This window comes from Pygocentrus nattereri, chromosome 3 (assembly GCF_015220715.1).
Source record: "Pygocentrus nattereri isolate fPygNat1 chromosome 3, fPygNat1.pri, whole genome shotgun sequence".
Classification (NCBI taxonomy): domain Eukaryota; kingdom Metazoa; phylum Chordata; class Actinopteri; order Characiformes; family Serrasalmidae; genus Pygocentrus; species Pygocentrus nattereri.
In genome coordinates, this window is record NC_051213.1 from 29,814,419 (window position 1) to 29,829,855 (window position 15,437).

Here is a 15,437-nt window from a genome sequence, read left to right on the forward strand (position 1 = left end):
GCATCTGGTAACGATTAGAGAGGTTGTTTTAACATAGTGGTTGCACTGGGGATTCAATACAGCCATTATAGCACACAAACAAAACATTTTATATTCGGTACTGTGCAAAAGTCAGAAACTATCCTTTCGTTTATTTAATTTCAGGTCAAAACAGCCATTAAGTTAAAGTTATTCATTTGTCAATGTCATGGAAAAACAACAGAAAACATATACTTTACAAAAAATGCCTCCAACACTAAGTCTAAATCATATCTATCTGTAATTAATTTAATTTGTCCCTTCTTTGCTTTAGTGCTGTACTGATGCTTTAACTCTTCCGCCCTTCCAATCTTAAAACCAACCAGATACAACTGTGTCCTCCTTTGAAAAACTAAAAGCAACTGAAAAAAATCATAGCTATAATAAAGGTAAAGTGTGTACATACTAAATACTGAAAGAAATCCTGTTATATTTAGTTGATACCTGAGGCTTCTGTGTATTTTTGTTAAATATGTTTTTTCATTATGACACTGAAGAATGAGTAAACTAGACTTGACTTTAAGGTGTTTTGCACTTTAACAGCCCTGGGTTTTGCACAGTACAGTAGTTAGATTGATTCATGAATGTATGCTATGTATGTGCCATGTTTCATGCTGCATTTCTCTTTCTTTCTCTTTTTCTTGTGCACGTACAGTGTGTGTGAAAATGGAGTGTTCAACTGCACAGAGGAGCCTTGTGATGGTAAGTGCAGTTAACACAATTTACCACATAAGCAGGTCAGAATCCTGTCAAAATAGCACATTTAATAAGGGGAAGCACAAAGCTATCTTGTAGTACTGTTGTTTTTCTAAAGTCTTTGCTGTTACTATAGCAAACAGTCTAGCCAGCTGTAAAGATGTCTGCTTATGCTCAGTATGTGATCACTGTAATGATAATGCTGCATGGTGTGCATTTGTGTGCATTTGTGTGTGTTAGTGGACTGTGAATGGAGCAGCTGGTCAGAGTGGAGCTCATGTTCAGCATCCTGTGGCTCTGGACTGCAGAGCTCTAGCCGCTATGTACTAGAGCCCAGACAGTATGGGGGCCATGAGTGTGAGGGCCCCAGCAACAGGAGCAGAGTCTGCACAGAGCCTGACTGTGGTAAGATACCCACTAGTAGTGCACACACAATTTATGTTTGGGTTCGTGATCAATGCACAGACTATCAAAGCTATCGAGTCCTAGAGATTTCACACCTGCCTCACACTCTAATGAGTTCTTTACCTGTTTATACTAACATGACTTTATTTCTGTTAGTACCATTATAGATTTCTAACAATCTATGCTTCTCACTCATTGCTCTGAATACCTGTGTGTAATGATCATTCACTTTCTTTATTGATTAGTTATTATTGTAGTGCATTAGTCATTTTCTTATTTCTAATGACTCTTTTCGCATAAGGGGAGGATGGATGGGTCCCACTTTCGATTCTTTGTTCTTCTCACTGTTTCTTCCACTTCTTGCTGTCATGCTTGACTTGCTGGGACTTGGGCCCAGATTTATATAAAGCTCCTCTGTGACAATGGCCATTAAAAAAAAGTGTAATACAAATACACTATATAGCCAAAAATACATGGATACCCCTCCTAATTATTGAGTGTAGGTATTTCAGCTACACCCATTGCTAACAGGTGTATAAAATTAAGCACATGGCCATGCAGTCTCCATACACAAACACAGGCATTAGAATGGGTTGTACTGAAGAGCTCAGTAAAGAGCTCAGATTTTAAACATGGCACTGTCATAGGACAGGATACCTTTTCTACAAGTTTATGAAATAACTGCCTTACTAGACTTGGCTCAGTCACTGGAAGTGTTATTACTGTGAAATGGAAGCATCTAGGAGCAACAGCAGCTTAACCACAAAGCAGTAGACAAAACAAGCTTATACAGCAGGACTGCCAAGTGCTAAAGCTTAGTGGCATCAGTCACTGCACAGTTCCAGACTGCCTCTAGTAGCAGCAACACAAGAACTGTGTATCAGGAGCCTTATCCAATGGGTTTCCATGGCCAAGCAGCCTAAGATCATTATAGGTGGTAACAAGTGCCACTGGACTTTAGAGCAGTGTAAACATGTCCTCTGGAGTTCTCTATCAGACAAATCTGAGTTATGTTAAGACTACAGCATACAAAGGCATTTTTAGACAATTATATGCTGTCAACTTCTTGGCCACAGTTTGGAAAAGGTTCTTTTCTGTACCAGTGTGATTGTGCCCCTTTGCGAAAAGCAAGGTCCATGAAAGTCCATAAAACCATGGTTTTAACACCTTTGTAATGAATTGGACCATTGATTGTGACTCAGGCTTTTTTATCTAACATAACTGCTTGACCTCACAAATGCCCGTTTGACTCTATGGGCACAAATTCCCACAGAAACACTGTAAAAATCTTGTGGAATGCCTTCCCAGAGGAGTGAAGGCTAGTGCAGCTGTAGAGGGGAGCCAACTCCATGATATGTACAACAAGGTCATATAGGTGTGATGATCAGGTGTTTATATGCTTTTGGCCATGTAGTTTATATTTGAATTGAATTAAATTGTCAATTCAAATAGTATGTGAATGTGCGTAATGAATGTCTTTGTAAATTTTGTACAAACTTTCTACATTTATCAATTTACCACAAAGCAGTTGTACTAAAGCAGTCTGAGCAAGATTTTTTTCAGATGTGTCAGGTACATCACATACTCCAGATACTTTTTCAGAACCATGCACACAAGAATTAAACTGATGAGCATTAGATGTCTGTTATACAGAGCAGTTTGAAGTTTTGCTCAAAAAAAATCTTGATCCATTTACTTCCATTCTAAGTTAACAATATTTTTTCCTTCTCCTGTAAAGTTACTGTTTTTATCATTGATCATGATAATGACTCTGTCAATTAGAAGAAAGAGGGCCTCATTTGACCTATCTCTCTTTAACATTATGAATTTGCACTTGGGGAAATGAGTGTGCTTTTGAGTGAGTAACTAACTGGCGAACCTCTTCTTCCTCTAAAGATTTAGACATAAGGAATGGAGATGCTGGCTTCACAGTATGGGTTTCTCATGGCAACACTGACTTGGGCAGCATGGATTTCTCATAGCAACCCAGTTCTGACCTCTCACTTGAGTTTATGCATTGTGATGTATCACCAGTTAGTGTGAATGTCTCAAACCATATGAATACACTAGGTCAAGCTGGCAGTGGTCCACCTTCACTACATCCATAAACCTTCTCTGAGGTCTACCTCTTCTCCTTCTGCCCGGCAGCTCCATCTCCAACATTCTTTGCCCAATATATCCACTATTCCTCCTCAACACATGTCCAAACAATCTCAACCTGGCCTCTCTGGCTTTATCTCCAAACTGCTCCACCTTCACTGTCCCTCTCATCTGCTCATTTCTAATCTTGTCCATCCTTGTCACTCCCAACGAAAATCTCAGCATCTTCATCTCTGCCACCTCCAGCTCAGCCTCCTGTCTTTTAGACAGAGCCACAGTCTCCAAACCATACATCATAGCAGGGTGCACTACTGTCTTGTAAACCTTCCCTTTCACTCTTACTGCTATCCTTCTGTCACACTGTCCATTGCTCTGGATGGTTGACCCAAGATATTTGAAGTCATCCACCTTTACGACCTCTACTCCTTGCATCTTCACCTTTCCACCTGCCTCCCTCTCATTCACACACATGTATTCCGTCTTGTCTCTACTAACCTTCATTCCTCTCCTCTCCAGTGCAAACCTCCACCTCCCCAGATTCTCTTCCACCTGCTCTCTACTCTCACCACAGATTACAATGTCATCTGCAAACATCACGGTCCATGGAGCCTCCTGCCTGACCTCATCTGTCAATCTTTCCATCACCATTGCAAACAAGAAGGGGATCAAAGCTGATCCCTGATGTAACCCTACCTTCACCTTGAAACCATTTGTCACTCCAACTGCACACCTCACCACTGTCTCACTATCTTCATACATGTCCTGCACCACCCTAACATACTTTTCAGCTACACCTGACTTCCTCATACAGTACCACAGTTCCTCTCTTGGCACCCTATCATCTGCCTTCTCTAGATCCACAAAGACACAATGTAGCTCCTTCTGACCTTCTCTGTACTTCTCTACCAACATTGTCAATGCAAAAATTGCATCTGTGGTACTCTTTCTGGGCATGAAACCAAACTGCTGCTCACTGATCTGAACCTCTCGTCTTAGCCTTGCTTCAACCACTCTTTCCCATACCTTCATGGTGTGGCTCATCAACTTTATACCTCTGTAGTTACTGCAGCTCTGCACATCACCCTTGTTCTTAAAAATGGGGACCAGTACACTGCTTCTCCACTCATCAGGCATCCTCTCACTCTCCAGGATTTTGTTAAAAAACCTGGTTAAAAAGTCCACTGCCTTCTCTCCTAAACATCTCCATACCTCCACAGGTATGTCATCTGGACCAACTGCCTTTCCATTCTTCATCCTTTTTAAAGCTGCCCTCACTTCCACCTTACTAATTCTCTGCACTTCCTGATCCACTATCTCTCCCCCCATTGTCCTCCTCTCTCTTGTTTTCCTCATTCATTAGTTCTTCAAAGTACTCCTTCCATCTACTCAACACTCTCTGTTCACTCACTAGTACATTTCCCTCTCTATCCTTTATCAGCCTAACCTGCTGTACATCCTTTCCAGCTCTATCTCTCTGTTTAGCCAAATGATACAAGTGCTTTACTCCTTCTTTACTGTCCAGCCTCTCATACAGCTCATCATAGGCCTGAGCCTTTGCCTTTGCCACCATTCTTTTTGCTATGCGACTAGCCTCACAGTACTCCTGCCTACTTCCTTCATCTCTCTGGTTATCCCACTTTTTCTTAGCTGCCTTCTTCTTCTGAATACTCTCCTGGACTTCCTCATTCCACCACCAACTTTCCTTGTCTTCTTTCCTCTGACCAGATGAAACACCCAACACATTTTTGCCAGTTTCTCTCACCACCTTAGCTGTAGTTTCCCAGTCCTCAGGTAGCTCCTCACTGCCCCCAAGCGCCTGTTGCAATTTTTCCCTGAACTGCCTGCAACCATCCTCCTCCTTCAGCTTCCACCATCTAATCTTTGGCTCTGTCTTCACTCTCTTCCTCTTCTTTGTTTCTAATCTCATTCTACAGACAACCACCCTATGCTGCCTTGCTACACTTTCCCCTGGTACCACTTTACAATCTCCAATCTCCTTTAGGTGGCATCTCCTGCTAAGGATATAATCCACCTGTGTGCACCTCCCTCCACTCTTGTATGTCACCCTGTGTTCTTCCCTCTTCTGAAAATATGTGTTCACCACAGCCATTTCCATTCTCAAAATCTACAACCATCTGACCTTCGCATTTCTGTCTTTCACACCATACATACCCAGCACCTCTTCATCCCCTCTATTCCCTTCACCAACATGTCCATTGAAGTCTGCACCAATCACTAATCTCTCCTCTCTAGGGACACCATCTACCACTTCATCCATCTTACTCCAAAATTCCTCTTTCTCCTCTAACTGACAACCAACCTGTGGTGCATATGAACTGACCACATTCAAAATTACACCATCAACCTCCAACTTCAGGCTCATGATCCAGTCTGACACTCTCTTTACATCCAGAACTCTTTTCACAAGCTGTTCCTTTAGGATTATCCCTACTCCATTTCTCTTCCTCTCTACACCATGATAGAACAGTTTGAATCCACCTCCAATGTTCCTGGCCTTGCTTCCTTTTCATCTGGTCTCCTGGACACACAGAATATCTACCTTCCGTCTCTCCATCATGTCTGCAAGCTCTCTGCCTTTACCAGTCATTGTCCCCATGTACAGAGTCCCTACTCTAACCTCCACACTCCTGCCTTTCCTTCTCTCTCGCTGTCTTCTAACTCGCCTTCCTCCTCTCTTCTTTGATGGTCTTCGACCTACAGTAGTCCAATTTCCACCGGCACCCTGCTGGTCAACAGCACCGGAGGCGGTCGTTGTTAACCCGGGCCTCGGCCGATTCGGTACGGCAAACATATTTGTGATCCGCATGATAGTTTTGGCACAAGTTTTACGCCGGATGCCCTTCCTGACGCAACCCTCACCATTTATCCGGGCTTGGCACCGGCACCAGAAGTACACAAATTACACCCCTAATGGCTGGTTTATACACTGTTCATGTGAAAAATACACCACAAATGTCACATCAAAGCAGCAGCTCCATTAAGCAGACAACCTGTTTGTATCCTTACACATAATAACTCATAATAATGCTAAAATATACAGGTTTATGTCAGTTTCCCATCAGTAAGGTGTTACTGAGCATTTCTATGCATTGGAGAGGGACTTTAGGGCAGATGAAGGTTGAGGGTTTGAGTAATGTAAAGAAAGAGAGAGCTATGAGATGATAAATTTTAGAATTTTAGTTTAGATATAAAAAGACCTGCAGTTAAGTGAGTAAATAAAATCTCCACTCCGGTGGTTTTTCAAAATTTCTGCATAATTCAGAAATTAAGATGGAGATAATGTCATTCCGAGTGGTTTGATGTGAAGTGGTGTGCAGAAACATACTTGCTCAAATTTCTTGACAGTGGTGGAGATAGGAGCCAGGGGTCATAATGTCTACGACGCAAATCGACATTTTATTTACTAGCCAAAATGAATAATGAACCTGCACTTCAATGTTGACAATGATAAAATAGTGGCAAATCTGAAACAAATCCATTGTATTTTGGTAGTATTTTGCCTTAAAAGCCTACATGTTCATCTACTCCTGTCATATATTTAAACAAATATGTTATAAGCCAAAGGCTGAGCACAAAACTATTGTAAAACAATGTCACAAGTAGCAGACAACGTGTTTGTATCCTTACACATAATAACATAATAATGCTAAAATATACAGGTTTATGTCAGTTTCCCATCAGTAAGGTGTTATTGAGTATTTCTAAGCATTTATCTGCAACCAAGTTCATTTAATAGTATTGAAGGCATTTAACAGTTTTTACAAACCTTTAAATGGTAGCATGCAATGTTATAAAATCCTTCACCTGATTGACTGTTTATCCACTTTTTCATGCTGTAGGATGTCCGGAGGGCGAGCGCTGGAGACGAAGTATGTCAGAGGCAGAGCGTGTGTGTGAGAGGGGGTGTGTGGACATGTACAAAGCTGAACCGCTGAACTGCACCACAACAAACGCCATCTCAGAGGGATGCGTATGTGAGGACGGGCGCTATCGCAACGCAGACGGCCGGTGTGTGATCCCTGCTCTCTGTCAGTGTGAGGAGGAGGATGGCACACTGCGAGAGGTGTGTATACACACACACACAATATCTCACTTTGAGATATTGGCAGGTTTTACCGTCCAACTATGTAAATATGTACTCACACGGACAGTTACAAGCATATAAACAGTCATACACTCCATGGACACATGCACGTTTACAAAAGCACAGCGATCTTTCATTGTTCTCCTTTATCCTACTGTTGTATTGCCAGCTTCTTTATGTATTTATCTCTAAGAGTGACCTTATTATTGGACCTGATGGATTACCCTCCAGGGCCATTCTAGAGAATGCCACTATAATAATTACTCTCATCAATAATGCATAAAAGTGTTGAAAGGCATTAGAGTGCTATCTAAATGAACTACAGTGCCCAGTTAAGACTGTGTGGCTTGAATTTTCCATCAGGAGAGCTTTTTGAGTAAGCCATTGCTGATGAAGCTCTTGCACTTTACAAGGTGCCATTGCATATAAATGAAAATTGCTCTTTAGGAACTCTCACGTAGTATTAATTAAAGATACATTGTGATTTTAGAGAAGTGATATGGTGAGCCTGTCACTTGATTAGCTGTGAAGTTGTAAGAAAAGCTTGAGGAAGAATTGAAGAAATGTTTTGTGAAGCTGTAGTTGCTTTATGTAGAGAGCTATTGGTTGTATACAGTAGAATTTGTGATATCTTGGCGGGGAAGCCCTTCAGGGTAAGATGCGATTTCTTTTGTCCTGTCAAATGATGGGGCCAAACCTAACCTCGGCTATTTACTGAAGGGTTGTGCTCTAATTAATTTAGGAATTTCATCTGGATCACAAATCATTCCTGTGACTTATTGCCCCCTGGCACTGTTTGGGGTTAGTTGATCTATTGTTTTGATATTGGATAATAGTGATCTATGCATTTACAATAAGTTATATGAGAAAACCTGTTAAAAATATATGATGGGTAGGTGGGCTAAAAGATCAGTACATTTTAGTTAAGTGAAACAGAACGCAAAGTTGCTCACTAGAGTTTCACTGACTAGTTAGCATTAGCACTATATGCTAGCAGTAGCTATCGTAAGCTAGAATTATGTAATATATAGTCATCTTACATTCATGCCTGATTCCATAAGGTTTAATAACCGTTTGCACTTACTGATTGTTTGGCATAGTGTAGTGTAGTGTAACACCTCGGCCTGCCATACTGTAGACTTGAGTTTGATCCCCCGCCTGGGTAAGCACCCTGTGTTATACCAATAAGAGTTTTTGGGCAAGACTCCTGACACTATTTTCACCTACCTGTGTAAGTCACTCTGGATAAGAGCATTTGCCAAATGTTATTGCATTGTTAAATTGTTCTTGTTATTATAGCCACTGTAACAATAGCAACAACAATAATACCATGAAATGAATTTTTGATCTTTAACAATTTATAAATCTGATGCAAAAATGACTTAAAAAATGACTCTTCTGTGTTTTCAGTGGATGCTTGTGTATAATGCTGGGTTTATTTGTGTGTGGGTGTCTCTGTGTGTTCCAGCCTGGATCTGAGTGGGAGGAAGATTGCCAAACCTGTCACTGTGTCAATGGCCTAAAGCAGTGTAAAACTAGCTGCCCCACACTTCAGTGTGAACAGGTGAGCACAATGGTATTTACTGACTTCATTACTAAATCCTTTATTCTGCAGCAGCAGTACACTGTATTGACTTATTTTTCATGTTGATTTATTATAAAACATTTTTGTCAGAATCTCCAGTATGTATAGTTTTTGTTGTTGGTAGTGAACTGTGCAACCCACCCTCTTAAAACACAGCAATTGTAAGCCACACAGCATGTGTTGCATCAGAAAGTGAACAGGGCCCCTGGAGAGCAGCAGACGCTAGAGGATAGAGTGACTCATTGTCCAGGCGAACGCTCTGGTCGGACGCTGTATCCCAGATGGCAGCTGAACTCCTCTCCACACCCCTCACCACATTCAGAGAGGGAGTGCATCTCTAAACATCCACTTACTGCCTGCACTTTGAAGGAGATGTCAATTTACTAAGAGAGAGAGAACTGAGGACTGTACTGTGCTTAGCTTCCACTTTGATTTCATTCAAAGGAAATCGTAGATGATCAACCAAGATGTGTATGGCTTCCAGAATTCACATCTTTACTTTGGTTTGAACAAAAGAATGAACAAAATTCATTGTTCAAAGTGGCTGTTACTGTTTTTAAAAATGTAACATATGTGTCTGTTTTTATAGATAACTACATCATCTAGTGTGAACAATTTGATGCGATTTGAGGCAAATCTGTTTAGGTTATACAATGGGTGGCCAATTTATTACTTTCATTAAGTCATTCATCACAAGACAACAGTGTGGTGTAAAACAGGCTAGAGTCATTTCATTTAGCATTAGTTAGTGTAGAAATGAAAGTTGGAATGACCAAAACAAGAGACCTCGGTGGTTTGAAAGGTTGCATTACGTAATGGTAATCCAATACTGGTTCCAGCATTTCCCAACTGTAATCCTAGATTTTTCCTGGACAATAAAACTGCTTTGGGACTTAAATTGTGCAAAGAGAGAGAAAAAAAACAATCATAGCAGTCATCAGCTTGTGTATCAGAGATTTCAAAGAAGAATGGCAAGAATCGTGCAAGCAAAGTGCAGTCGTGCACTGCACATGCACAATGCTGTCATGCATGCATAGGATACATTACTTACAATACTTTTAGTGGCACCTGCATGTGTAAGCATTTTACGGCAATAGTTGAACCCTAACAAAATTATGCCAATCCACAATCGTACGTTATAGACTTTTTCAACATATCTGGAGATATAAAGTCTTGATGTTGTGAGATATTAAGTCTAAGTGTTGATAGATCAACAATATATAATTTAACAAGTGACACTTACAATGAAGATTTTTGTCAACCGTTATATAACTAAAATAAGCAGTGCATTTTTGTTATGTAGAAAAAATTTGTTCATCTCTACATATTTCACTATTTCAAATTTGTCCAATTTCAAAATCAGGTGCAGCTGACCTTTAATTATTAAGTATTGAGGATTAGAACACCAGTACAGAACATCTTGGATAAACCTATTTAAACCTCAGATATGTGGTGTGGTTTGCTCTTGGTTTTTCTAGTGTTATCAAAATCAAAAGTGTTCCTTCAGTTGTAGATGCCTATGTGTCTGGAAAGGGGTTATTAAAGAAGTTATTCTAAATATCAGGAAGATATTCTGTCTACAAGTGGAGTAGATTTGAAAAACCACTGCCAACTTGTCCAGGCCAGGCCACCCCAGCAAATTTACCCTGAGAGCAGACCTGATCATGCTACAAGACGTCTCTAAGAACCCCTGATTTCATAACAAGGTCTGCTGGTAGCTCTTTCCACTGTTGGTGTAAAAGTACATGCATCTACTTTTAGAAAAAGACTGCACAAATTTGACCTACATGGGAGGTGCTCTAGGAGGAAGCCTTAGCTGTCTAAAAAAGAACATTGGGGAAGGACTAAAGTTTGCTAATAAATATCTAGGCAAGGACCAGGACTTCTGGAACAATGTGGACAGATAAGTTCCAATAATGAGAGTAAAAAATAGAGTGGTTTTACCATAGTACTGGAAGCCATGTTTGGTGAAAATGGAAGAGGGCATTTGATCAGAAAACCTTTAAATCTACCAACTATAAAACATGGTGGAGGAAATATTATGGTTTAAGTCTGCTTTGCTGCCTCAAGGCCTGGCCTCTTGTAATCAAATAATTGACTGAATTATCTATACCAGAGAGTGTTTGATGAAAATGTGTGATCATCATTAAAAATGGTGAAGCTGAAGAAATGGACCTTCCAACAGGATGATACCAAACATGCAAGTAAATCCACCAAACAATTACTCAAGAAAGAAACGTAGGGTTACAGAATTGCCTAGTCATAGCCCAGATATAAATTTGCTATGGGAGGATTGTACATGCAAGAAGCCCCTCAAACATTGCACAGTTGAAACAATTCTGCATGAAGCCAAAATTGGGCCAAGATTTCTCCCAGTAGAGGGCAGAAACTGGTAAGCAATTATAGGAAACACCTATATGAAGCTCTTTCTGCAAAAGGGGTCAGTAGCAGTCAATGAAGCCTGGGGTGTACTTACATTTTCAGCAGACCAAAATGACATGTCAGTTATTTTTTTATGTTATTGCAAAGTCAAATTTCTGTTATTGTTTGTTCTACACAACATTTATCTATGCATTCTGCTTACTTGAAGCTCAAATAAGTCCACATATTTATCCATGAAAACACAGAACTTTGTGAAAATGATCCAACTGGCCGATTTTGTTTGCTGTATGGTAGCATTCTAGAATGGTAGCATGGTAGAATGTGTTGTTAGCATCAAATTTTCACATTTTTCAAAAAGCAATAAGATTTCTCAGTTTCAACATTTAAAGTGTTGTCTTTTACTATTTTCAAGGAAATATAGGGTTTAAATGATTATTTACATTTTGTATCCCAACATTTTTGGAAATGGGGTAGATTAGGTAGCAACAGCAGCATTAAAACTGGACTGTTGAGGAGTGAAAAATGATAAATGGATGAATGAATCCATTGGATGAATGAATTTGGATCATGCTATGGAATGATCAGAATTTGGTAGAGTTCACGGAGCCCTTCATGGTTAGAGTTTAGCTACACTCAGTCTGACACTTCTAGCAGAATATTGTACCATGTCACATGTCTCATATTGTCACCAAATGGTTCCAGGAACATTACAGAATCCACTTTAGCGAGTGTCTCTGGGTTGAGGTGGAAAGCACTATTCTTAGCAAGACAACTGCACAACATGTGCCCTATTCATACCGCATACTAGCGTTCCTCTCAGATCTGAGCACAGGAGGACAGTGAGACATATAGCTGTTTACATGTGCCGTTTCTATGGGATTGCACCTCGATTGCATCTGCAATCAACACTTGTGAGCAGATTTTGTGACTGGAGGAAGTACACCACACACATTTTCTACACCAGTCTCTAGCTTAATTTGTCGTCTGACAAAAATGTGCCACAAGCCTTTGCTCGTGTACATGCACAGGCTGTTAAAAATATTTAATTAATTTGCTATTTATTTGAGTCCCTCTTGTCAAGAGAGACTGTGTGATCATGTTTCCTATAAAACCAAATGTGGTGCCAAGAGTTTATTCCAAAAGCAGCCCAAAGCACTAATGTGTCTATTTAAGCGAGGATTTGAACCCCAGTCACAAGCATGCACAACTGTGGATTGACTTACTACACCGTTTAATTATTATGTAGAGTTCCACAGAGTGGAATCATTATGTAGAGTTCTCTTTACAGTAGTAAAAATCAACTTAGCAAATTTTTAACACCCCATACTGCTGACATAGAATGTGCACATGCACTTGGTAATGCCAAAGCTGCAGAAAATTTAATTATGAGTCAGGCAATAATTGGATTTCTGCTTTGCTACCAGCCAATAAACTGACAGAAATCGTCATGATGTAAAAGTAATATAAATCTCAAACTTCATGCTGTGGCTTGTTTTTTTTAAAAACACTGTGCCACTTTACCTGAAAATATGAACATTTATCTTAGAGATGGTGAATATTTAAATCCTTAATTTCTTCAAGCATGTAGTTTGTTTCAATGTTGCTCCAAAAGTGTTTTGCTGCCATGTCATGGCAATGCTACTTGATTATTTCCAGTACAGCAGTCTGTTTACGCACATGCGCAGACTGAGAAATCTGAAAGAAATCCAAGTAAGAGTATACAGGCACCAAGAAATCTGATTACTAAGCTAAAATCCAGTTCTTTTTATTTGATTTCTAAACCTTCAGTTGCCTCTTAGCTAGATTAGCCTCATGTCTCCAATGCAGAACCAAAGAAGCAAACACCAAACATGTCTGAGATGATTACATTTGCGATGGAGAATTGTGTAAATTTCACTTTTCACAGATCTAAAGGAAACTATTCCTTTTAGAAGATCCTGCCTTCTCTATGGAGACAGTATTGCTTGGGTTTTGTTTGAGCTTTCCTGTTTGAGTCTCCAAGTCCTACTGGCATTAAATTTTAAATGTTTCTCTGGGCCTTTTTACCCCAACCCCCACACCACCCCCGGGGGCAGGCCTGCTAGTGGTCGCCATGGGAGTTGTACTGTGTCGGGCATTGGTGCCCGATGGCTCTTCCTGCTGTCAGTGGCCATCTCCAGGGAGATGAATCACGAACGGCAGCGTGCTATTCTGAGATGCTCATTGCTGACTGTGATCCTCTGCTCTTTTCCATCTGCACTGTCCACAGGGTGAAGTCAAGGTGCTGGAAGCTGGGCAGTGTTGCCCTGTCTGCAGGAAAGAGTACACAGGTAAGATTGAGGAGATGATGGACAAAGTCTTACATCAACTTACATATGTGCTGTCATTAGTGTTCCTCTGTGGCCTCCAGGGAACTTTTCCAACTTTGTCTGCAAATTCCTGAAGCCTCAAGTGCATTGGACAGTAAAGTTTGTTGCACAGTATTAATTACAGGGTGTGTAAGGGTGGCCACTCCTGGCTTGCTGTTCCTTTTATATAAACTGAAATGAGCCACTGGGAAAAATGGAAGAGTCAACAGAAAAGTTGTATGCTGGAAGTCCAATACTTTTCACAAGGGAAATTGGAGTTCCTCAGCAGATCCTGTGTTTTTTTTTTTTGTGAAGAATAGCTAATGTAAGTCCCAAGTTTTATCAATTCTTAAAGAAAATAAGAAACATGAGAAAAAGAGAAACTAAACTTTCAGATTAGGAGAGTAAAATGAAGTAAAGGTGACATGATAACATTTTTTTTGTTTTCTTTAAGAAAGGGTGTTTAAGCAAAGCAGTTCTGGAATGTCGTCTTAAATGAATAGCACTTTTTTTGTTAAATCTTTCTTATTTTTAAATAAAACACATATCAAATCAGTCTTGCTATCAGCCAATACGCAAGGTTTAAGGTTTAGTCTTACATCAGGACGTGTACTGTCCTTATAAGAGCACTGTGGCCATTTCTACATCTGCTGTAAACATGGAAATCACATAAAGGATATGAAAAAGTGAATTCTGCCAAACCGATGAGGCTGCACTACAGAATATTACACAGTGCAACAAATAACACATTTGTTGTTAAGGGGAAATTCTGGCCAAAAATGAAATCACTTCTGAATAAGTTCACTAAAGGTTTTATGCACAGCAGTGTTCCTCATGCATTCTAATCAGAGTTAAAGGTTTTTCAAAGTCAGCATGGCTCCTGTGAGCTTACTTACTAACTCCCCCTCCTTCATTAGCTTCAGCACAAAAGGCTTTTCTTTAATCAGACTTCTTTTAACTGGACTTTTCATTCCTCTCCTACACTCCGTCTCTGCTCTCCTCCTGTCTGTCTTCCCCTCCTGGGCTCCTCCTCCTCGTTCAGGAGATCCACTGGCCCAGTGCCACCACCATACTGAGGTCAGGAACATCACCAAGGGCGACTGTCGTCTGGACAATGTGGAAGTCAGCTTCTGCAGGGGGCGCTGTTTGTCTGGAACAGATGTGATTCTGGAGGTATAATTTTACTACATTTTTGCATATGGTTCTTTACTGTACAATGTTCAGTTTATTAATACACTTTACATAGTACCTCATTGGAAGCTTATGGTTTCAGTAATATGTTTATAGATGAATAAATTGCTGCATTGGGTCTCATTATTATGTCAAGATTATGTCATGTCTGGATAAGATTCTCCTCTGAATGGCAGCTGCTGTGAAGGTTATGATCTAGGGATATATTAAGCCTACGGTTTCTGGGTCAGTTCATTTTTTTATATCACACAAAGGTCAGTAAAGCATGTGGGAGACCTGATCCTAGATACTTGCATATATTTAAAAAGCTGTTGATCCAGGATCAGTTTTACCTTTTCAGGTAAATGAATTTTTTTATGAAATGCTTAATACATGTCAACCCAGATCTCCTTGTATGCAGTCAAAAATCAAGACTGGCTTCTTATCCTAATGTACTGTGGAAAATTTGACCGTTAAATAACTGACGGATGCCACCCTCGTGTTTCTTTGATCCACCCATCTAATTTTGAGAAGTCTATCTTTGTGATCTATTTGCTGCGACTGTTTAAAAATATGTTTCAGCTCACAAAGTCTCAAGTTTCCATGGAGACGAGAAGCAGAGGACTTGCAGTCGGATAGGTCCATGCTG

General features: G+C 40.2%; 1 protein-coding gene across 1 annotated transcript in view; it reads left to right on the plus strand.

The window, feature by feature from the left end:
• scospondin (subcommissural organ spondin) overlaps positions 1-15,437 on the plus strand; it is a 128,063-nt gene that overhangs the window by 108,692 nt on the left and 3,934 nt on the right. The window contains exons 105-110 of the mRNA XM_037537369.1: positions 674-720; positions 955-1,119; positions 7,080-7,303; positions 8,793-8,888; positions 13,540-13,600; positions 14,661-14,791. Coding sequence (XP_037393266.1) covers positions 674-720; positions 955-1,119; positions 7,080-7,303; positions 8,793-8,888; positions 13,540-13,600; positions 14,661-14,791 — 724 coding nt within the window. The remainder of the gene's footprint in view (positions 1-673; positions 721-954; positions 1,120-7,079; positions 7,304-8,792; positions 8,889-13,539; positions 13,601-14,660; positions 14,792-15,437) is intronic.